The sequence below is a fragment of the Zonotrichia albicollis genome, chromosome 4, assembly GCF_047830755.1.
Source record: "Zonotrichia albicollis isolate bZonAlb1 chromosome 4, bZonAlb1.hap1, whole genome shotgun sequence".
Classification (NCBI taxonomy): Eukaryota; Metazoa; Chordata; class Aves; order Passeriformes; family Passerellidae; genus Zonotrichia; species Zonotrichia albicollis.
Genome location: NC_133822.1, coordinates 4,018,623 through 4,041,242, shown reverse-complemented (window position 1 = coordinate 4,041,242; position 22,620 = coordinate 4,018,623). Strand labels below are relative to the sequence as shown.

At 42.2% G+C, this 22,620-nt stretch overlaps 1 protein-coding gene across 5 annotated transcripts in view; it reads left to right on the top strand.

Annotated features, from left to right (window-relative positions):
- Nucleotides 1–22,620, top strand: part of MKLN1 (muskelin 1) — a 107,572-nt gene that overhangs the window by 30,738 nt on the left and 54,214 nt on the right. For 4 of the 5 annotated variants that reach the window (XM_074538675.1, XM_074538676.1, XM_074538677.1 and 1 more), the window contains 5 exons: nt 155–264; nt 3,979–4,171; nt 11,239–11,316; nt 12,467–12,532; nt 20,254–20,366. In XM_074538675.1, the coding sequence (XP_074394776.1) occupies nt 155–264; nt 3,979–4,171; nt 11,239–11,316; nt 12,467–12,532; nt 20,254–20,366 (560 nt within the window). Of the gene's footprint in view, nt 1–154; nt 265–3,975; nt 4,172–11,238; nt 11,317–12,466; nt 12,533–20,253; nt 20,367–22,620 lie in introns of all 5 variants that reach the window. The other variant, XM_074538679.1, reaches the window with a different exon arrangement.

Genomic DNA, 22,620 nt, shown 5'->3' with positions numbered 1-22,620 from the left:
TGAACATGATGTATTTGGTAATTTTCCTAAGCTAAGTTAAATGAGCTAGAACTTATGTCAGAAACACTGAATTTTGTGTAAACTTTAAAATCATTCTGTTGCAATAGTGACTGATGTTTATGCATAGTTTTTCTCCTTTTCCTTTCTTCTCCAGTTCCACTCTTATCCTGGGGACCTAGCTTCAATTTTAGTATCTGGTATGTTGAACTAAATGGCATTGATGATCCAGATGTGGTCCAGCCGTGCCTCAACTGGTACAGCAAGGTAGGCCTGCATTTTAGATGCCTGTTTGTTTGAAGATTCCCAGTCTCAGAATCTTGTGAAACTTCTCTTACTGGAGTGATGTGACCTTTTCATTCCTTGAACATCAGCTATTAAAACAGCAAACATGCATAGTTGGAACCATGTGGCTGACTTTGACCCTAAGGAAAACGTTCTGAATTTTTTCTATTTGTTCTCTGAGAAACCAACAGAAAGCCCCAAGAAACCTCATAACCACCAGCATCACCCAAAAACCCCCACAGGTAGACATCACAAGAAGGGAACACTGGGCCAGAGGGGACAATATTAGTCAAGTATTACTATTTGTATTGGAAGTGAAATGAATCTTAAAACCAGATTCTCTTTCTCCCTTTTCTTATCTTCTGATTCTTCTAACTCCAGTCCATGGAGTCCAGAACCTTTTGGGTTACAGATGCACCTTTTGTTACAGGGTATAAAAAGGACATTTTTTTAAAGAGAATCCTTGTTGGTGTCTTGCACTTTAGATGTTTCCCTCTTACTGTCTTTTTGCTGAATATCCTGGAGCAGAGTGGGGCTGGTGCCACTGGATTGTGAGATGAGATGATTTATGTCATTTGTCATTAGATAGACAGAAAGTTCAAGGATTTCCAAACTTTATTTTTATAACTTGTATTTAATTGAGTATTAGAGATGCCTCTCCCGTGGGAGGGAAGTGCACACTGACAAGCAGAACACATTTTATTGGTACATTTTGTGCTTTGGTTTCTCTGGAACAATTAATGAAACTCATATTGTGTAGCAGAGAAGACATCCTTCCCAGCTGAGTAGAACTGAGTAGTGGGGCAGTGGAGTATCCTGCTTCCAGAAGGAGGAACTTAGAAGGGGATAGAGGTTGTGTGTGATTAGTTCAGGGTGCTGTGGTGTCTGGCTCCTGCCCATTTACACCAACATCATGAGCTGCTTTGTGGAGGATTTAAATAACCAGCACAGTGGAAGTTGTCTGGAGCTGCTTTAGGGTCCAAGTGGTGTTGTGGTCATGAGTCAGCTGATGATGGAAGTCCACTTGACAGAGGCTGCTGGTGGTTTTCCTTTTGCTGGCTCTGCATGTGGATGTGTGTCTGGCAGTTTGGACCAGTTGCTACAAGCAGGAAGCTCTGATTTTGATTTTCTTTTTTGGTCAGGAATCATGCAGTGACAATGTCTTCATCTGTTTTGTTCCGTCTTCTCCCATGGAATGGGCACTTTTCCTGGTCAGCATTGTGTGTAGGGACAGCTTCTTCAAGGGCTGCCAGCATTGTTCTCCTGGAGCTTGGAGCCCCAGAGCAGCAGTGCAGAGACTGAGTCATGGTGGTGTGAGCTCTGCTAGGATCCACTGCCAGGTTGTTGGTGATGGGTGCATGTGCCACTGATGTCCTCCTCTCTCACAGAAGAGAGGCCACTGTTGCTGGATCTGTGGAGAGGGATGTGCTGTCCCATATTTAGGGAAAGGCACAAAGGTTGACCTGTTTCTTCCAGTTCTTGGAGATGTGGGAATATTTTCACGTGTGTTTTTGGAAATCTCGGAGTCTTTGAAGTGCAATAATTCTTCACTGCCTGCAACATCAGATGAGAGAACTTCTACACCACATTGCCCTTCCTTTTTGTTTTGTGCCAGCAAAACCTCCCTCTGCTGTGGGGAGTGGAGCTGGGGATAATGGATAAGGAGTGAAACATTCCTCAGCACTTTCTCCTTGCTGTCCAGCTCAGCCTACTGCCTCCAAACAGCCTTACCCCTCTTTCCTGAGGAGTGGACATACTTCAGCACCTGAGAAGTGGTACTTTGTCACTGGGTACCACTTCTGATAATGAGCACATAAGTATTTTTAATTCTATGAGTGTATTTGACAGTGTTGATGTCTTAGTCTCCTGCTCTTGTTACGTTTTTAACCATAGGAATTATTTACAGCTTCAGATCAAAGCTATTATTTGGGTTGTCATCTCTTTAAACCTGTATGACAGCATTTAAAAAGGAGCCTTTTATATACATTTTTTGCTTAAAGCAGCTTCTTACATCTAACTTTTGAAGTACTACCATGATGTCACTTGAATATAAACTTGAATATAAACTTTTATATTGCATCAAGTGGCCAGACTCCATCCAAGTCATTCCTGGCTATCTAAGCCAGATCTATCAGTCCTGTGAGGCTCAGTAAAAGGGAGGAGACTCTGTCTCAAGTCTATATTTTGTCTGATTTTTAAACTGGAGGATCTAAAAATGCAGAAGCTGATAGTTACTGGTGTGCAGCTCTCCTTTTGCTTGCTATCCCTTTGAACAAAAAAAATCTAATTTGGTTTTGGCCTTGACTCATGCAAGTGAAGATTTGCTTAGAGAGTGTCTCAGGCATCTCTTGGAAAGAAAAAAAAAGGAGTTGTTTTTTGCCAGTTGTGCTGTAAAACTGTTTTAGCTTTAATAATTCTTCACCGCAGCCTTGCATTCTTATCGGTACATGTCCTTGGCCTTTATGTGGGCTGGGAACTGGTTTTCTAAAAATGCATAGTTCTGGCTATTTGCAGCTGTGAAATACTGATGGATTAAGAACTAAAAATACAGCACATGGCCGTGTTTCTTTTTAGCTGCTTCAGTTTATGAAATTCTTGCTATAGAGCCATTCTTTCGAGAGCATTAAATTTTGTTGAATGTCAGTGTTAGTTCCAGGTTTTCAAAAAGATTCTGTTCATTTAAATACTATAAACTTCACTTTAAGCAGTAGTGTCCTTTTAGGAGTAAAATCTTTTGTCTGTAATTTGATCAGTCTTATATATGCTTAAAGTTACATTTGCTGTTTACCATAGCAGTTGTGTGTTAAAGATGGAAATGGAGATTTTTTTAATGCTTAAGAATTTAGGATTGAAAAGTCGATTTAAAATAAGTGTTTCTCCTACTTATCAACCTAAAAATCAGTGTTTCTGATACATCTTGTTAGCAGCTTTGAAAATTGTAGCTCTTACTCAGAGTTTACTACTCCCTCGTGTGCCTGTGCCAGGATGTTTGACCCAGCGTGGGTTTTCTTTCACCTTTCTCACCCCTTCCCACAGCTGAGTGGGAGATGGGCAGCTGTGGCTCCATCCGTGGTGTGAAAACAGAGGTTCTGCTTCAAGATGCAGGAGAATATTTAGAAGTTAAAACTTTGGCGTGCACAGAAATCCTTGGTGCTGCGATTCCAAACCCTCACAAACCCACAGGATTTGGGGTCAGCCTTCTGCCTTTCTGTGGCAGGAGTGCTGGTCATTGCAAGTATTCCCATTCTCACAGCTTTTTTTTTTCCTCCTTCTGCTTCTAGAAAAGCTGTGACCTACTTACTCTTCTAAATTATTTTGTTATGTAAGAGTCATACAATCAAATTATGTAACGCTGATAGCGACGGCTTTTTCCTGCTCTGTGCTTCGTGTAGGCCTCGAACAGCAGGGCCAAGCAGATGGGGGGGAAATAATGGTCACCCCAGAGATCTGGGACACCATGCACTCTCTTTCTTGTATGCTTATTAAATTGGATGATACCAAATTGTATAATTTCTATACTGTTGGAAAGTAAATGCCTGCACAGCTTGTAATGTCTCTCACACAGCCTTCCTCCGTGAGCCCTTTGTGCGGCGTGGATAAGAGATCCTGTCTCTGGGCAGGGTCACAGGTAGCTGCCAGCAGTGCTGGTCAGAGGAAACATCTCCATGTCTCAGAGGTTTTCTTGTGTTCCAGTAGTACCGTGAACAGGAAGCCATTCGCCTTTGCCTAAAGCACTTTCGGCAGCACAACTACACCGAGGCTTTCGAGTCGCTGCAGAAGAAAACCAAGATTGCTCTGGAGCACCCCATGCTGACAGACCTGCACGACAAACTGGTGTTGAAGGGGGACTTCGATGCTTGTGAAGAACTGATAGAAAAAGCTGTGAATGGTAAGAGAATCAGAGGAAGTGATTCATTAGCTTGAAAAAAAAAAGTGCATTGAAATTTTACCTTCTTTTGCATGTTAGTTGTGCTTAGTAGTAGAGTTGGCAGGTCCATGTGTTGTTTCATTTCTGGTGTGCTGTCAGCTTTTGGACTTGTGAGTGTGTGTGTGATGAAGGATAAAAATTCATGAAATCTCTTATTGCTGCTACTTTTGGAGTCACTTTCCCCCAGAGATGACAAGGCGGTGCACTTGAGTGGGTAAAGACGAGTTCTTCATGTAAGTGTTGGCAAGCTGAAGGTGGGCTTAAACTGTCAAAGTCACTGGAATGGTGAGCAGGGAAGCAGAAGACTGGAATTCTCAGTGGTGATCTGGATCATGGTTTCTGCTTGGAGCTCACCACTGAGTTGGTGTTCAGGCAGAAGTTTTCAGCTGTGTCTGGATGAGGATGCTCTCTTTGCTTATGGGGAAGATAATCCTTGAACAATTCTGTGGGAGTGACTGGAGGCAGAGTCTGTTTTCCTTTGCAGAGTGGGACCTTGGCAGGGCAGTCAGTTTCATTGGAACTGCTATTAATCTTTTACTTGAAAGCTTTCTGCTTAAAAACACGGTGTATAAACAGCTCTCAGCTCCTAAAAGGAGGGAGATGTACTCTCTCCTGATCGAATGGGATACAGAAAGAGTGGGGCTGTTGCACTGAAGTGACTCTCAGGACCTGTGCAGCAGTTTTGGATTGGAGTGTGATAAAACAAAGGTGCTCTTGGCTGTGGGTGTAGAGCTTTTCAACTCTGTGCAGTCATTTGTTATGGGACACTTGTACTGGTGTAAGAGGAAAACTTTGTGTCTGATGCCAGTGGAGTTAGGGACTTAGGGAACCAATTTCATGGATAGCTGGCACCAGAGATATTATTCTTTAATTCTGAGCTAATCAGTCATTTTGTAATACCTTTGGAAAGATCCCAGTGTACCTGCTTGACTCCCATCAATGTGGTTTGTACCACTGAAGCTGGAATTGCTTCTCAGAATGTGATAGAAGTGATAGCTTGGAAATCAAGGGTTGTCTTCCATGAAAACCTCCCATCTTTTTGTGACTAAGCTGTTCAACTGAGCACAGTTTTAAGGAGCTTATTGCAACAGGTCTTCCAAAACTGCAGTATGTAGTTTTCTATGGGTTTGGCTCAAGGTTTCTCTTCAGACAGAGCAGTGGAGACCTGCCCTGTGCTGAGCTCCTTGAGCAGCTACAAGTGTTGAGACTGAGAATTGCCATGTTCATCCTCACCCTTCCGAGACAGCAGAGTGTGAACAGCTTCCTGCAATGCAGGGGCATTTTGCAACTGGCAGCTTCCTCCTGAATCATAAGGGCAAGGGAGGATTGCAGGCTGGAAAAGCAGCAGGGAGCTGTTTCTGTGTGTGTCTTAAAGACACGAGTGCCTGGAGGGAGCTGATGAGCCCACCATGATGCAGCAGCAGCCAGAGGAGTGCTGAGTGCTGATGGTGATGATTTTATCATTGCCTCGCTCTGCTGCCTTGGCCATGGCTTAATCTCAGTGCCTGGAGGCTGTCCTCTTTCCACTTCATTGCAGGCCAGAGTGGAAATGATTTCTTGAATGGAATTTCTCTCAAAGTCTTAGAATGTGCTGAAAAAGTACTCTCAAAAGTGGATTTTTTTTCTTGGGTGCTAATGAAGTGAATGTTTGTAGCCTTTTTTTTTTTTGAGCTCTTATATTTTAATTTCTTTTACTACTTAATGTTTGCTGAGAGTGGGGCTGCTGTGAGCAGTGCTCTGCTTCTCCAGGTGTGGAAATCCTGGCAAAGGACTGGCCTGGTAGGAAACTGTAGGTCTTGTGTTGTTCTGCATGACAGACACTTGTTTCTTGTCAGATTTGATGTGGATAATCCTCCTTCCCTGGTTTTTGTAATCACATCCCTTTTTGGATGCTGAGGAGCTCACTGGCATCACTTAGGTGAGCTGAAGGAATATGCTGCAGCTTGTTTTATCAGCCTTTTTTTAGTTCCAGCAAGTCTTGGTAGTAACAGACGGTGGATAATTTAGCAGGAGAGTCTTGAAGAGCATCATTAGGTTTTGTCACTGCTTCTCAGGGACAGAAAAATATGCATGGGGGTGTTTATTTTGCTTCATTTTAATCCAGCACCTGGCCAGCTGAAGCTAAATGTCAGTGTGTGCATCTCCCATCGCTCTGTTGGTCATCCTTAATGATTTTGCTTGTCTTGGAATACATTAACCTTCCTTCCCCCATCCTCCTGCCATTCTTTATGCTGTCTTCAGCTTTAAATGTACCCATTTAAAGCTCTATGGCCTCCCAGCACTCTTTGGAGAGAAGTGCTATCTATCCTGAGACACCGAGGCTGCATCCCATATTTGCTTTAAGCTGACACCACTGCGGCTTTTCACTAACTGGGTCAATCCTGCCCTTGCTCAGGACACTGTGTCCCTGGCACTGGTGCTTGTGCTGCCACATGGCCAACCCAGACAGGGAGCTGATCAGGCTGGGGTGGGGGAGAGGGCAGGACAAACCTCTTCTGATAGCCACAAACCCCCCCCAAACTGCAGCTGGAACATTTTGTCTGAAGTTGTGGCAGTCAAGGTGCTGAATATTAATGGTGCTTAACAGCTGGATTCTTCTTGGTAGGATGGGAATAGAGGTTTTCAGCTTTCAGCATGTTCTCCTGCAGTATTTCTCCTTCCTGTGATCTTCCACAGTTTCCTGTCCTTACTCTGTTCTGCATCTGTCTGAGCAGCCTGGTCTTCTGAAAAGTGTCCCTGTCTCTATGCCATGAGGGTTAGAACCAGATTATTTTTCAGGTCCCTTCCAATCCAGGCCATTCTGTGATGATTTTTTATCATTTTACTTTCCTAGCAGCTCTGTTGTGAAGTCTCAGTAGCTTGCTGCTTAGTCTCTAAGGTGTGGGTGTTCTTACCACTGAACTCCTGTCTGATGCGTTGTTTTTCCAAATAAAAGAGGATTAACTTTAGTCCTGTGTCTGTGTACTGTAGCTGAAGTGTAGAGTTAATTGAGACATACAGATCCTTAAATTATCCCTGAAATCGTTCAAAGAGCAACTGTTTTGTTGCAGACTGGGCATGAATATGTGAACTCCTGACCGCTTGCTGATCTGGGAGTTCATTGCCTTAAAGGCACAGACAGAAGTGCAGCGAGGTTGACAGAGATACTGCACACTCAGTTCAGCCTAAAATGTCTTCTGGAGAGGCTGATATTTGCAGTGGTGGGTATTGACAAAGTGCAACGCTCTGCATCTCTGGCGGGCTATTTCCATAGGCTTAGTCATGTAGAAAAAGAGTAGGTGGTCAAGAATTAGCGCTGGCAGAGCTAACTCTTGTTCTTTTGCATTGCTAATGATGAACGCTGTCTTCCACCTCACATCACCAGATGATTTCTTTTGAGAGCTCGGTGGCAGGCAGCCACACTTTTCCCACTGATTCTTTTGACTTGTGCGTTACACTTCGAAAATGGGCAAATGGAAACTCTGGCAGCTGCCTGACTTCGTCTCAAAAAGAAAAGGTTCCCTAAATCTCAGCTGGTTCACAGACTCGGTTCAAATGCTTCACATTTGGATCCATTCCTATAGCTTTTGGGCCTATATTATTGAAGGGAAAAAAAAAATCTGCTTAATATTCCTACAGAGAGTATGTGGAGTGCAAATTGCTTGGTTGAACTGCTCACAGCTCCTGTAGACATGGAAAGCTGCTTGGAATGGTGGAAGAACTGCTGGTTTGCCATTAGTATTCCAGGACTGAGGTGTTCCTTCTGGCACTGCTCGTGCCAGTTTGTGACATGTGTTTATCTGGTGACAAGTCAGTCCTGTGTGACAAACAAGAAGTTGTGATGTGCAGCCTGCAGGCTCCAGTGTCTCCCAGACCTCATGATTCACAGGAACAACTGGATTCCCCTGGAAACTGAATTTAATACCTGAATTTTACCATTTAATATTGTTTGGATTTAGTTCTGAGAAAGCTGTTCTGTATATTGGGATATATGGAGGGGAGAGGCTGGCTAGGGATCCAAAGCCTCTGGGAGGTAAATGGTAGAGGTTTGTGTAGAAGAAGGATAACTTACATGGATTTGAGGGCAAGCCTTGTTTCATTTTTATGAAGAACAAAGTGCAAGAAAATATTACAGCTCTGAGGCTAGAAAAAAAAATTGTATGTTTCCTTGTTTCTCCCAAGTCTTGAGGAAATTGTCAAGTAGTGGCTGGATTTTTATCTGGTAGAAGAACCCTTCTCTCCTTCACGTTTTCTTTAGAAGGTAGTTTGTGACTCAAAGAGCCTCAAACTGTTTAGGTATTTTGGCTGCTTTTCTTTGGTTTGAGAAAAATCTAAAACCTGAAACCCCAGCTCCCAGAAATTATGGGCTCAATGTCATTCTGTAGGTTTTTGAGCCATTGGCAGTGAAGTGAACAGATTTCAGCAACCCTACCTGGAGATGTGTGTTGTCTAAAAACCCCCAAACTTTATACAACTTGCTCCTGATTGGCTTCAGCAAGTTAAATATTTTTGTCCACAACGTTTGTTGTAATCCTTTCTGGGTAGCCTGCAATTGGCTGGCAAAATAAAGACTTGGCTTATCAAAGAGGCAGAATTTACCAAGCTTTAATCACGGTGAACTTCGTGTTGTTACATCCAAAATGCGTCATGGCTTACTGCAAAGGGCTTGAAAATAGTACAAAGTTGTTTTTTTGGCTGTAATTTTAGTAAACATGGACATTGAAGTGAGAGGTCTCCGGAGCGACAGAAAACACTTCATTTAAAAACTTCCACTCAGCGCTTTTTTTTCTTTTTTCTTTTTCTTTTTTTTTTTTTTGACAAGAGTCTTGAAATTTATTTTAAACTCCTGTTTCATTGGGAGCAGGCCTAGCTGTGAGCCTCAGTGCCTCACAGGAGCTTTGGAGACCTTTTGGTCAGCAGTGCTCTCCTGACAGCGAACATAAGGAGTGCGCTGGCGTAGGTCTGGCATCGGCTACAGGATCCACCTAGAAATCCTCCTTTTTTTTCCCTGCTGGTGTCAGACAGGTGGTGATTCAGCTTCCAAAACAAGCTGCTGCTGGTTTGCAATGCAAGTAGAGTGAATGTGGAACTGCTTCCAGCAGAAGGAAACATTTCTGGGAAGCAAGCTGGACTATTTCCAAACCAATGTCCCATGGAAGACGAGAAGCATTATTAAAAGAGGCCGAAGGCACAGTGGGGGAGAAGTGTCATATCTTGACAAGTGCAGCCTGTGGGTGTAGAGCATGGGAGAGAGGTTAAATCACCCTTTCAGATCCTATGTGGTGTAATTCATCCTTTTGAGCTATTTATGTCCAATTATCTATTGGCTGCCATAGGGATAAATACGGTTTTGGTTTCTGTCTTGCAGACCCGAGGCTGTAACGATAACCAAAAAGCTGCATTTCTGTCTGGGTTTGTGGCTGAGTCACTGTGGGATTTCTTACAGCACATGCATTTATTTGTTCTATTAGGCCTGGCTTTTCTGAATCACAATTTATGAGATCTCAAGCTTCAAGCCTCTAGTGTGTTGTCCCAGCTTCATAAATGCTGAAGAAGTGGGAGTTAAGAACCCTGCTATTAAACCCAAAATAAACCACTTTTCCTTCTACATACATTGAGCAAACTTCTGGCTTTCCTCGATTACCTAATGTGGGGGGAGAGCTGCTGGTTTTGCTGCTGAGGTGAAAGTAAAACCTGCCCTGTTTTCAGAGTATTTATTTGGAAAAGCTTGCACAGCTGAGTTTATGGAAGTTTTATATTTTCAGACCAAACTCATCACTTTTTCAGGAGCTCTTGAGTGCCCTTGTTTTCTTGTTGGATGGTCTCTAAATAGAGCTTTCATCTTCTCCCAGGAAATACTTGCTGGCTTGGGTTTTAATTAAAACCTGGATTTCAGTCACGACAAAGTACAGGATGCCAGGAAACACTTGAAAATTTTCTCTGAGTCTTGTGTCGTGCTTAACAAAGATTTTTTACCTTTTCCTAAATAAATAGGGATGCATTCAGTAAGGATCATTCTTTTTTGCCTATATACCTCCAAAGGGCTTTTGTATAAATAAGCAGAGGCGTTCATCATTATTAAATTCCTATTGTTTTTCTTCCAGGTAGTGCATTCATACATGAATAGAGCAGAAACATTTGTCAGAAGAGCTTGTGTGTTGGGATGCTGGGTGATGGGTGGGATGTAGCCAGGCAAGCAGTGCTCAGGTGCTCTCATAGTTTGTTGTGCTACAGAAGGTAAGGTAGGTGTTTCAGAGGAGACATTTGAAGAACAAAAGCACCAAGTTCCCCACGTGCAGTCCCAGGGAGTGTGGGTGTTACAGCTCTCCTTCACAGAAAATTGGTGTTTGTGTGATGGACTGCTACCATCTGAACAGGACTAGGAACTGGCCTCTGGATGCTGAAGAGGTGGAGAGCACAAGGGGAGTGTGGATCAAGTGCTGCTCACAGAAATGCTGCACTTGGCACATCTGGCCCAGGATCTGACGCCTCCTCTGTTGCTTCTCTTGCTTAACTCTCTGAAGAGAATGTAAACTCGTGTTTTGTTTTTCATCCAGCGCTTGGTTGTCCCATATCACAGCATTTAAACAATCTGCTCTGCCTCCCTTCTCAGATGGAGCTCCAGAGATGCTGTCTGACCTAGTTTTAACTTAACATGCACTAAAATGGTTGAATTTTATATGCACTGGCAACTTTCCTTTTGCTTAAATAAGGGGGAGGGATTCTATTCTTAATTAAATGCACCACACTGGAGATTTATAGACACTTGGCATGACCTGGCAGGCAAACTGGATAATTCCTGATTGATCTAGTAGCAAGTATTCTTTTTATTTTAGTGCTCGCACATTTAGTTCATTAACAAACTAACAAAAGTTTAACAAACTAACAAAAGTTTAACAAACTAACTGACACATAATGGAGAACTCACTGAAAATGGAGGCTTTGGAGTGGCATACTGGATTGAGTTAGACTGAAGTTACCCACATTAATAGTGATTTTGCTAAAATGGAAGGATAAATGTTTTATCCAGCAAAATTTTTGTTTTGCAGATGGCTTGTTCAATCAGTATATCAGTCAGCAAGAGTACAAACCTCGCTGGGGGCAGATTATCCCCAAAAGCACCAAAGGTAAGGACATTTCTTAAGACAGAACTCATGTACTGCCAGTTCTGTCTTGTTCCTTTGAGAATATGGAGCAAGAGAATGATGCAAGAAAGTCTCCTCTAGGAGAGTTCTAGGGAATGGTTTCTTCTCTGAAAAAGTTGCATTTGTCTGCAAATTCAGTGAAATTCAGCCTGCTCTCTGGTTGAGTAAGGAGTGCTGTAGGAATACTAGTTATAACTTCAAGAACAGATCATCAGTTTAGTAACAAATCCCAGGATATTGGTTAAACATGAGAACAGCTATCTGTGTTACTGGATTTAGCACATGGAGTTGATGTAAGTTCAATTTAAACTGAGGAGTTGGCAAATAAATACATTATCTCAACAGGGAGTATTTTAAATGAGGTGCATCTTTTGAAGTCCTGATCTGTTACACAGTAAATCCAAACTGCAGAATCTTTTCCATTCCTGTCTGCCTTGAGAGGAGAATTGTAGCAGCATCCTTAACTGCAAAGTACAGAAATCACTGTCACAGAGCAAATCCAGGATCCAAGGTGACAATTGCCAAGTGTGGAGCACTGTCCCCAAACCCCTTGGGAGGGATTATCTGTGTCACCTGTCCTGAATGCTTAAGGTACACAAAGGGGTTGGAAAGCTGCTTTAATTGGGCAGTTGGAATTCCCTTATATGTGAGAATAGCTGGTGCAAAGCTGGCTGTGCTCTGTGGTCTGCATCACCTCCTGCTCCCATCCCAGGGGTTCATTTCCCTGCCCTTTGAGTATCTGTTCTCACAGCTCAGCCCTCAGGCAGCTCTCAGGTGTGGAGAGATGGAAGGGGAGCCAAAGGGTGGCTGTGTCATCCTTCTGGAGAGCTGCAAGGACAGCTCAGAGCTCTTTTGTGTGCACCAAGTGTGTCAGGAACGTTGGAGCTCCTCTCCAAGGCACTGAGAGTTGCAGTATTCACTTCTGCCCTCTGTACTGTCAGTCACCAGCTAGTTCAACATAAAACTTTGTACAGTTTTATAATGCACAAAAAATATTACCTGGAAAAAGTGATGTGCTAGTGTTTAAGGAAGGGTGAGTTACTGAGTTTCTCTGCTTTCATGTTGAGGCTGTGTCTTCCTTTGGTTTAAAAATCTTAAAATGGAAAATTCTCCCTTTCCTCTTTTTCTGAAGGTGATGGGGAAGACAGTCGGCCAGGGATGAGAGGTGGCCATCAGATGGTGATAGATGTGCAGACAGGTGAGTAGTTGTTACATTCCTTAACTAAATTATTTAATCTGTTATTTTCCAGATTAATATGCAAATGTGTTTTTCTTCAGATACTGTGTTAGCTTCAGGTTTTGAGGAAAAAAATTACTCTTTCTAATAGTTGGATTAAATGTTCTGCTTCCTCTCTGGGTCTATATTCCAGCTGCCTTTTTCCTTCTTCCCTAATAATTCTGTGTTATGCCTTAGCCATTGTCTTGTCTTAACTAAGACAAGAGCAATTGGTTTTAATTTTTTGTTCCTCCTACCATCTTAGAACAGGAGTTCAAACAAGAGAAGAGAAATTAGGGAAAATAATTTCCCTTATCTTCTACAGGCTGTGCTCAAGCAATAGATCTGATGTGTTGAAACATTCCTTGTATTTTGGTTGGAATGGCTTCTAATTCCCACAGCGTACAAGAAACTCCTGTTAAATATAATTCTTTAGACATCTTTTGCAAAAACGTTTCCTGTAGCAGTTTAAGGAATGGCTCAGCCTCTGTTCCAGAGAACATACAGAGAAAAGAAAGTGGGGTGGTGTATCAGGAGCAGTTCCAGTGATTGTTATGCTGCATATTTTTTTATATCTTTGTCTGTTACTTAATCAGATTTCTGTGCTGCGTCAGTCCCTACTAAAATAAGGAAAGCATCTGCCTGAGTCTTTGCTGTGTGAGTGAAAGGATTGTTCTTGGGAAGGGAGAAACAAGATCAGGGCGTGGGTATTGGACAGGAATATAGGGTGGCATTGAAGGAGCTGGCAAAAAAATGCCCATGGCCATATCTGTTGTGGTCACAGGACGGGGACAGAGCATGTGACAGGACAGGACCTTCCAGAGTAATTTGCTAAGTCATGGTGAACAAGCAAAAATGCAGCAGTGGCTGCAGCCTCTGGCTTTTGCTCAGAGGAGTTACTGCACTGGAGGAAGCACTCAAGTTCTTTGGTGTAGGAGAGTAAACTTGTTTCATTTGGTGGGAGAGGTTTGAGATTGATTAGAACAAAACAGTGCTGGAGGGTTTGCTGGTGTTTGTCTATGCAGAGGCTGGGGACGCTCCCTAGTGGCCTCAGGAATTAGCAGTGAGTGTTTCACAAGAGCGTGGAAGAAACATGATCCTTGTCAACTTGGAAATGATAGTCCTGCACACCTCCTGAAAATAAAATATCCATGGCAGTGTGAGCCTTCCTTTCCATTGCTCTTCTCTAAAGTCCCACTAAGGTTGTCAGCTCTGTCTTTGACTTCAGTTTCACTCTGCTTTAACAAGGCACTGAAACTCATCCATGTTTTTTTAAATATTTCTTGATACATTTTATATGTGTTATATATACTTTGGATACATGTGTGTATTTAATATATAATTATATTTATATATTATTTATGGAAATATATGTATAATACATTTTATTATAAATGTATGTATATATATTATACATTATCATATAAATTATCAAATATATACAATTAAAATTTTTTATTTTAATTGTTTTACTTGCACAAAACTGGCTGGACACTGCCCACAGAGGTGGAGTCCTGGATCTCCCTGCCTCAGGCTGGTCCTTTCTTGCTGTAGCTCTCTTTACAGGTGCTGGGATACCTTCCCAAAGTTTCCCTGTGGGCTCTTTGGGAAGTTGCTCTCAGTTTTGCATCCAGGTCCACTGAGGCCTGTAAAAGCTGAAATGTTTTTGAGATGATCAGTTTTGCCATTTCATTTAGCTCCTGACAGGCCAGGGGAAGTTCTTGGGGCTGTTTCCCATTGCTGATTGCTGGAGTTTTCCTTTTGAATGTAGGTGGAGTTTAATGAGCTGGTGGGAATGCAGCCAGGTATGTCAGGATGTGTTTTGCAGACTGGAGCTGGAAAGCTCCCTGGCTAACCTTGGACAGATCCAGTGCTAATGGAAAAAGGAGCAGTGGTGTACTCTTCCCTTCAAAGACATCCTCCCTCCTTACTCACACACTTGCTGAGTGGGATTTTTTCAGAAGACTTTGGCAACTGAAGAAAAATCATCTCACTTTGCAGTCCTTGTTAGAGGAGTTAGGTCCTTCTCAAAAATCAGTATTTTCTTCAACTTGAATCTTTTGGAAGTGAAGTGAAACAGCAAAAATCATACTTACAAGGAGATTCTGAAGTTTCAGATCATGTAGAATTAAGTATTGGAAGCAAATTTTCATCTCTGATGTCCAGACCTGCCATAGCTATAGATGAACTATGAATGGTTCAGTATTTTGATTAACCTCAAAGAGATTTTAAGTACTTATTACTGACTAGAAAAAATATGCTAATTTAATAGTACTGAGCCTGCTGGGTGCAGGTGCTGGTGTCAAGGTAGAGGATATGAGTTGATGAGTAGCTGAACTAGATCTTAAGTTGCTGCTTGGAGTCACTGAGACTTTGTGTATCAGTTTTGGGTAGAACATGGATTTGCTTGGTCTAAACTGCCTTTTAGCATGGTTCAGTATTTTGATTAACCTCAAAGAGATTTTAACCACTTATTACTGACTAGAAAAATAATTCTAATTTATTTACCAGCTGGATGCTGGTGCTGGTGTCAAGGTAGAGGATATGGGTTGCTGAGTAGCTGAACTAGATCTTAAGTTGCTGCTTGGAGTCATTGAGACTTTGTTTATCAGTTTTGGGTGGAACATGGAACAGCTTGGTCTAAACTGCCTTTTAGCATGGTTTATCTTTCACTTAGAGTAGGCTGAAAGTAACTGAAAGAGAATTTAACATCTCTGCTGGCAGCCAGTAACTTGTGCTGGAGCTCATTTCCATCTGGTGCTCCTGCTCTTAATACTTGCCACAGCTGACTGAGTAAGTGCAGTGTTCCTGATGCTTTGGAAATCTCTTCAAGCAGTTTGAAATGGAGCTGTAGGCATTGTGGGATGCAGAACTGAGAAAGCAGCCTGATGTCTTCCTATATTAAAAAAAAAAAAGTTAAAAATGGGAAGTTAGTGATTCCCTCAATATCCTCCATCATTTTAATCACATTAACACTGAGACTGGAATGACTCTGGATGGGAGAATGAGGAAGTTGGATTTGGTATACATGTGCAGAAACATAAATGAAGAAAAATTCACAGTTACAGCTGAAACCACTGTTAGGTACTTTAAAGCTTTAGGCTGCAAATGAAAACAGAAAGCTCCTGTTGTTCCTGCTTTTCCCTGCAAGGTGCAGCTCTCCATGTGGGAGGCTGGAGAGTTCTCTCTGCTTTTCTACAAGGAAGGAGAAGCATTTGAGTAGTTGCAACCCAGGTACATAGATTAAAACGAAATTATCCCCCAAACAACCCCAAAAGTACACAAGAACAGTGTTGTGTGCTGCATGTCAGGCATGAGAAGCTGTTTGTGTAGGCCCTGGGGAAATACTGGGGCAGTGACACTCAGGCTCATGTGCAGAACTGTGTTCCAGGAAATTGAACCCTAATGCAGGTTTGGATGAGGGTGTCAGCATCTGGCAGTGGTTCCTTATTTCCAACTCTTTGTGTCTGCCCTCCCTGGCCTCCTTATGGGTCAGATATGCCACGTTTCAACATTCCAGTGCTTATTCTGCAAGAGGGAATGGGTAAGTGAATTGCCAAAAGCAAGTTTTAAGGAGTAATGTTGGTACGTAGGAGCAGTATGTGTGTTGTGTTTTGGAGATGGTTTATAATTCCATAGGCAAGGTGGAATTGATCTATTTTGCTCTTACAGGGCAGACACAGTGAATGACAGTGCAGTCCATAAAGCCTTGTCATTGTTTTGGTAACAACAGAAATAGGGACCATGTAGAAATCATGTAGAAATTTCTATTAAAAAAAAAGATATTTGGTGTTATATCAGGCTTTCTTAAATGTTGAAGTTTTCCCATGAGCTTGCTTTAGAAATAACAGCAAAGCAACACGGATGATTTTTCTTCTGTCTCCATTTCTCTTCTCTTTGGCAAGTGAAACAATTTTTTGAGGGAAAACATTAGTGAAATGGTCTTTATTGATGTGGTACCTCTGTTCTCTCACTGAAGTGCAACTGCTGTGTAATTTTTGTTGTACATCATTTTTGCTTTTCCTTTCGTCCAGAGGAATTCTGTTTGCTTCCTTCCATTAGATAAATGAGGATAAATCTGTAGGTTGGGAACAGAGGGAGATGCAGAGCGCTGGGCCCAGCGTGCCCATTGTGTACGTGGGCAGCACAGCAGAAATGACAAGGCTCCTTCAAAAGCAGCATGGAAAGATGATAAGGATGAAGAGAGAGCAGCAGACATGAAGGATGCTGTTTTGCCTGAGGAAAACACTGCTATCCATAAGATATTTAAAGACAAGACTTGTGTACAGGATGAAGGGATCTCAGAAACAAAACACAGATGGCTTCTAAGCTCTGAAACACAAACAGCTGCTGAATCCTGGAGGTTACTCAACTTCATGGGGCTTTCACATTTGAGACTGTGTGCCTATCCTTAAAAAAACCCCTTGTATTCAGCCAACTTGTATCCAGCTGAACTGTGGCTCAGAACCCAAGGAGTGTGATACTGCAAGAAGATTTAATGCTGGTTTTATATTTGTGCTCTTAAATGCTCCTCACAAAGTGGGCAGCACTGCTGGCACGTAACTAAAGGTGTGGGTGCTGCTTGGAGAAGTGACATCCTTTTGTAGAAGGCTTTTGAGAGATCTTACACCTTGGTTGGTTTATTATTTCTGAGAGGAATCCTTCAGATTCTGATTGAAAAAGGTTCATGGGAGGATCCTGGAGTTGTCTTCAGCTACTGGTGAGAGCATGGAGATAGCCAGGCCCATTCTGGAGGGAGCAGAGGGATAAGATAAAGGACAGGGAGGGAAAATCCTGTTGGATATTAGGGGGAAAATTGTAATGAAGTTAATTAGTCATTGCAGCAGGGATCCAGTCTGAAATGTCCCTCCTTGGACAAAGTATAACTGAATAATTCCCTGGGCAGTGTGGTCTCTGCTGAAGTTAGTCCTCCTGTGAGGGATTTGGGGGATGACTGATGGACTTTGCAGAAGTGCTGTAGATCCACAATTCTTTTCTATTTCTTAGATAACTGTTGTAGCAGAGACATGGAAATACTACTTGACCAAAGACTATAGTTAAATATGTCACCAGGACTGGAATGTACTCCCTGAGGAAGACGTCCTGTACCAGAATCCCACCAAGTATTTCAGCACATGGAGAAAATGCAGATTAACAGGAGGTAGAGAACTGTCCCTGAGAATGTGTCTGAACCTGGACTGAAACACCCCAGGAATTTTGATATTTCATGGGTTGGAGAAGGCTGCTGTGCTGCTTCTCTGAGAAATAGAAATTAAGGAGAGATTGACAGGAAATATGTGGATTGTTGGGAATGTACGTCCTCTAATTTGAGGACTTCTCTGGCACCTTTTAATCATCTAGAGAGTAAGGGAAGAAAAGAACTCAGACATTACAGAAAAAATTTTGACTGAGCAAGCAGTTTAGAAATACTCACAGAACATATTTAATTCAAAGTGTTGAATTTGTATTCAGAAAAAAAAAATGTAGAGGAAATAAGCTGAGGATGCTGGAGGAGAAATTTGACTTCCTAAACGTAGCTGGTAAAAGCTTTGGGTAAATATAATTGCTTTCATGTTTTTTTCTTGTTGCCTTGCAGCTAGGTTTGAAAATTCTCCTGCTCTGCTCCTAAAGCTGAATAGAGACTTGCTTTAATAAAGCAGCATCAATTTGCTGTGTTCCATATTGCTTGGATGCAGAGGGAGGATCCTTTCCTCCTTGAGCTCCCCAGTGCTACCAGAGTTAGATTGGTGTGAGACTGCTGGGCTGCCCCGCTGCTGCTGCCTGGGCTTTGTGGCCTCTGTCCTCTTCTTTGAATATTGGCCTTTCATATCTGTCCTGGTTGAGTCTCTTCATGCAGGGTGGAAAAAAACCCTCCATAAAATCTGAATTAACAGCTGGAATGCAAGCAGTGATACTGGTTGGGAAACAGAGTGAAGCTGGACTTCAAAAAAAAACTTTAAAATCCCCAAAAAACTCAAACCCAACCAAACCAAAACAATCAAACCCAACCCCAGCTAAACAAGAACAATCCCACAAACCACCAAACAACTATTTTTTTGCTTTATACCATGGGAAAGCAATTACAAATTTTAGGAGAACTATAAAAAATATTTACTTGACATTACCAGCAACAGATGCATTTATGCATTAAGAAAGATTCCTTTTAAAACATGAAACCTCCCTCTAAAATATGTATATACTTCTGCAATAAGGCATGAAACAAAAAATTATTTTCTTTGGGTCTAAATAGTGATGGAGCCTTTCTTTCATGTGAGCTACAGTTTTACTTCATGATATAAAATGGGTCAGGCACAGAGTTCATGTCCAGTTGTGTTCAGTGTTGCTCTGGGGATGCTCAGCACCAGCTGGGTGCTCATGCTCCTCTCTCAGTGCTCACATTTAATTCTGTCAGCTTGGGTTAGGTAACTTCCAAAATCTGAGTTTTCATCAGAGTCATTCAGGTTTGCTATTAAATTTCATGTGAGCCAACAAAGCCTTTCCAGGCAGGCCTGACATTTTGGCAAGGCCCCAGTAGGATTTTTAGCTGGTGCCAAATCTTTTATTTTTCTCGGCTATCAATGAAGCTGTTGTGGTAATGTGGGTTTTGTGAGCTGTGAGAATTTATGCTCACAAAGGGACCTGCTCTTTGCAGGGAACACTGGGAGCCCTGAGTCCAGGAGGAAGGGTAATTAAAGTTAATGAACCAGGGTAACCTTTCCATGGTGATGACCACTATCCTGATGGTAGGTAAGGGTCAGGGACCAGTCCCATTTTATAATCGTGCTCTAACTCCGTGTTTTAATTGGTGTTGGATTAAAAATTGGCCATTACCTCCATAATAGAAATGGTTTGTGGATTTTAAAGGAGTTTTTCAAAGCTCTGCAAGTCTTGAGGAGCTTGTTCTTCTTGGGCTTGGCTTTGTGTTCTGTTTTAATCCAGTCTAAAAATGAAGTATTTTTAGAATTTGAGACCAGATAGTGCTGTTTCTATAATGGGAGCAGTTTGGTTATCTCTCCATGGCAGAACAGAAACTCCTTTTTTAAATGTTTCCCCTTTTCAAAGGCTTCATCTGGCTTTATCAGTGAGTCTGGGGAGCCTTAGAACTTGCTGTACACAGAGCAGTTGTGGGTTTGAGGTGACAACCCTGAAACACTCACTTAAATTTGTGACTCTTGTACTCACTGGCTTTTGTGGCATCAGGTAAGTTACTTTATGCAAGACATTTCCATTGAAGAGGATTTTGTACTTGGTTTTTCTATCTAAAGGATGGAGTAAACAGAAAAACTTTGCTGCTCCTATCTCCAGAATCTTGTTGATGTATAAATCCTGCACCAAACAGGGCACAGGATGAGATGTCATTGATAGACTACATGCACAGGATCCAAAATGTTAAATATTGTTCATTTGTCTGTCTGGAATTTTAATCAGAAGGCTGTGGGTTTGATTGCCTCTTATGTAAATGTGGAAATAGAAAATGACTCTGAGAATTGGCTGTCTATCAATCCTAAAATCTTCCATTACTAAACCAAACCACATTTTTGTGTTGATGACTAGTTCCATTCAAAAAGCAGTGGTGTTTTAAGTAAAAAAAAGAGTTTAAATTTATCTTCAGATAGTTTGTCTCTGTCACAGATGTTTTGTAGGCATTAGCCTGTTTAAACACATTCTCTTTTTAAAATAAAATATGCTTTTTTTTTAAATAGAAACTGTTTATTTGTTTGGTGGCTGGGATGGAACTCAGGATCTGGCTGACTTCTGGGCATACAGTGTGAAGGAAAACCAGTGGACCTGTATATCCAGGGATACTGAGAAAGAGGTAAGTTCTGCAAACATCATATTTTTAAAAATACATCAATGGTTGCCCCTAAAAATGCCCCTCCTAAAGTACTTGTGTAGAAGTGCAGGATAAGAGTGAGAGCCACAGAGTTCAGACCTTCAAGTTCTGAAGACTTTTGAAATGCTTACATGGGGAAAAGATGAGCTGGAGGTGGCTTTGAAGTGCTGAGATTCCTGGAGGGGAAAGGTTTATTTCTCAAAAGCAGAAATGATCGGCCAAAAAATCAGCTCAGCAAGCAGAGCATGAGTTAAATAATTTTCTGTGGCTGAACATCCAGACTTATCACAGAATCACAGAATGTTTTGGGTTGGAAGGGACCTTAAAGATCATCCAGTTCCAGCCCTGCTGCCATGGGCAGGGACACCTCCCACTGGAAGGTTCCAAGAACTTGCTAATGAACATTTCAGACCTGATCCTGGTGTTTGAGCTTCAGAAACCAATTGTTTATTTTTTTAGCTTCTGTCAAAAATGAATGGAAATGGACAACTACCAGATGGAAATCTAGAGGACAGGGGTTACTGCCAAAGGCTACACAACCCCAAGAGCTTTCGTGGAATTCATTTGAACCATTTTCCTTGGCCTCTCTTGCTCAGTATTTGACGTATGAAACCTGAAATGAATGTAGCTTGGGTTATAGGACCAGACAAAAAATGTCCAAGACCTTTGGCTTCTGTAATTCATTTCACTGTACATCTTCAAGTTTTGTGTGGTTATTGTATTTTGTGTTCATTACTTCTTTGTCAGAGTAAAATTCATGCCATCTCTTCTTGGAGATATGAAAGGTTTGAGATCCCACCACTTTTTGACAAATTCAGGAGTTGATTTCCTCAGCTATTTGAAAACAGTATAAAAACATCATTTCTCATTTGTATTTCTCAGTTTCTTGTCATGGCTAATTTTGTGAGCTTCCTTACCAGATTAAATAACACTTTAATATTCTCATTTTTTTTCATTGCAAAGGTTTTTTTAGAGGTTGTGATCAAGTAGGACAAATAGCCTGAGCTGAAAAAAAAAATCTCACAGGAATTTCCTGTAGCTCTTGAATGTCTGTGTCATGTTCTTACTGATTGGAACATCCTTTACAAAATGGGCAATAACAAAAGTGAATGTGATACTCTGGTTTCTGTCATAACAGAGCTGTGGAGAGGTAAAATTGTTATATTTAGTCAAAAAGAGGCTGCTGTGTTTTTCTTCCTGCACAAACCAGGGTGGGTCAGTCTGGTGTTTAAGGGATGCATTTCCTTCTTGCTGGGGTCCTGCCACATCCAGTTGAGTTTCTCTAAAGCTTAGGAGGCCTGGCTGGGATGGGGGAAAGGAGGAATGCACAAAAGGAGAGCCGTGGAGGAGACACAGTGGAAGAGTTGGGATTTTATGTGATTAAATGATTATAAAGGGATTTCGGAGGGAAAAATGTTAGCAGAGTGTTACAGAAGTTCAGGAAATTCAGATGGGAAGGGTCTAGTGAGGAGAGGAAGAAAGAAGAATTTTTAAAAGTGGAGACTTGCTGAATGTGTGAGGAGTTTTGAAGAAGGGATGTACTTAATAGAGAAAAGTGTGGAGAAACAAGGCTCTGGAAAGGGAATTCTGGAGGGACTCTGTGACAAACTTGTGAGCTGGGGCCCCTGTGAGCCTTGTGGAGTTCAGCAAGGCCAAGTGCAAGGTCCTGCACATGGATTGGGGCAATTCCAAGAGCAGATGGAGGCCAAGCAGAGAATGGATCCAAGAGCAGCCCCGAGGAGGAGGACTTGGAGTGTTGGTGGTTGGCAAGCTCAACGTGATGATGTGGAGACTTGAGCACTCCTGCTCTGGAGCCAGGCTGGCAGAACTGGGGGTGCTCACCTGGAGAAGGCTCCAGGGAGAGCTCAGAGCCCCTTGCAGTGCCTAAAAGGGGCTTCAGGAGAGCTGGAGAGGGACTTGGGACAGAGGCATGAGGAGTTTTGAAGGAGGGATGTACTTAATAGAGAAAAGTGTGGAGAAACATGGCTTTGGAAAGGGAATTCTGGAATTCCCAGGTCAAGTACCAGGACAAGGAGGAATTGCTTCCCAGTGCCTGAGGGCAGGGTTAGATGGGATATTGGGAAGGAATTCTTGTCTGGGAGGGTGGGCAGGCCCTGGCACAGGGTGCCCAGAGAAGCTGTGGCTGCCCCTGGATCCCTGGAAGTGTCCAAGGCCAGGATGGACAGGGTTTGGAGCAACCTGGGATGATTGAAGGTGTCCCTGCCCATGGCAGAAG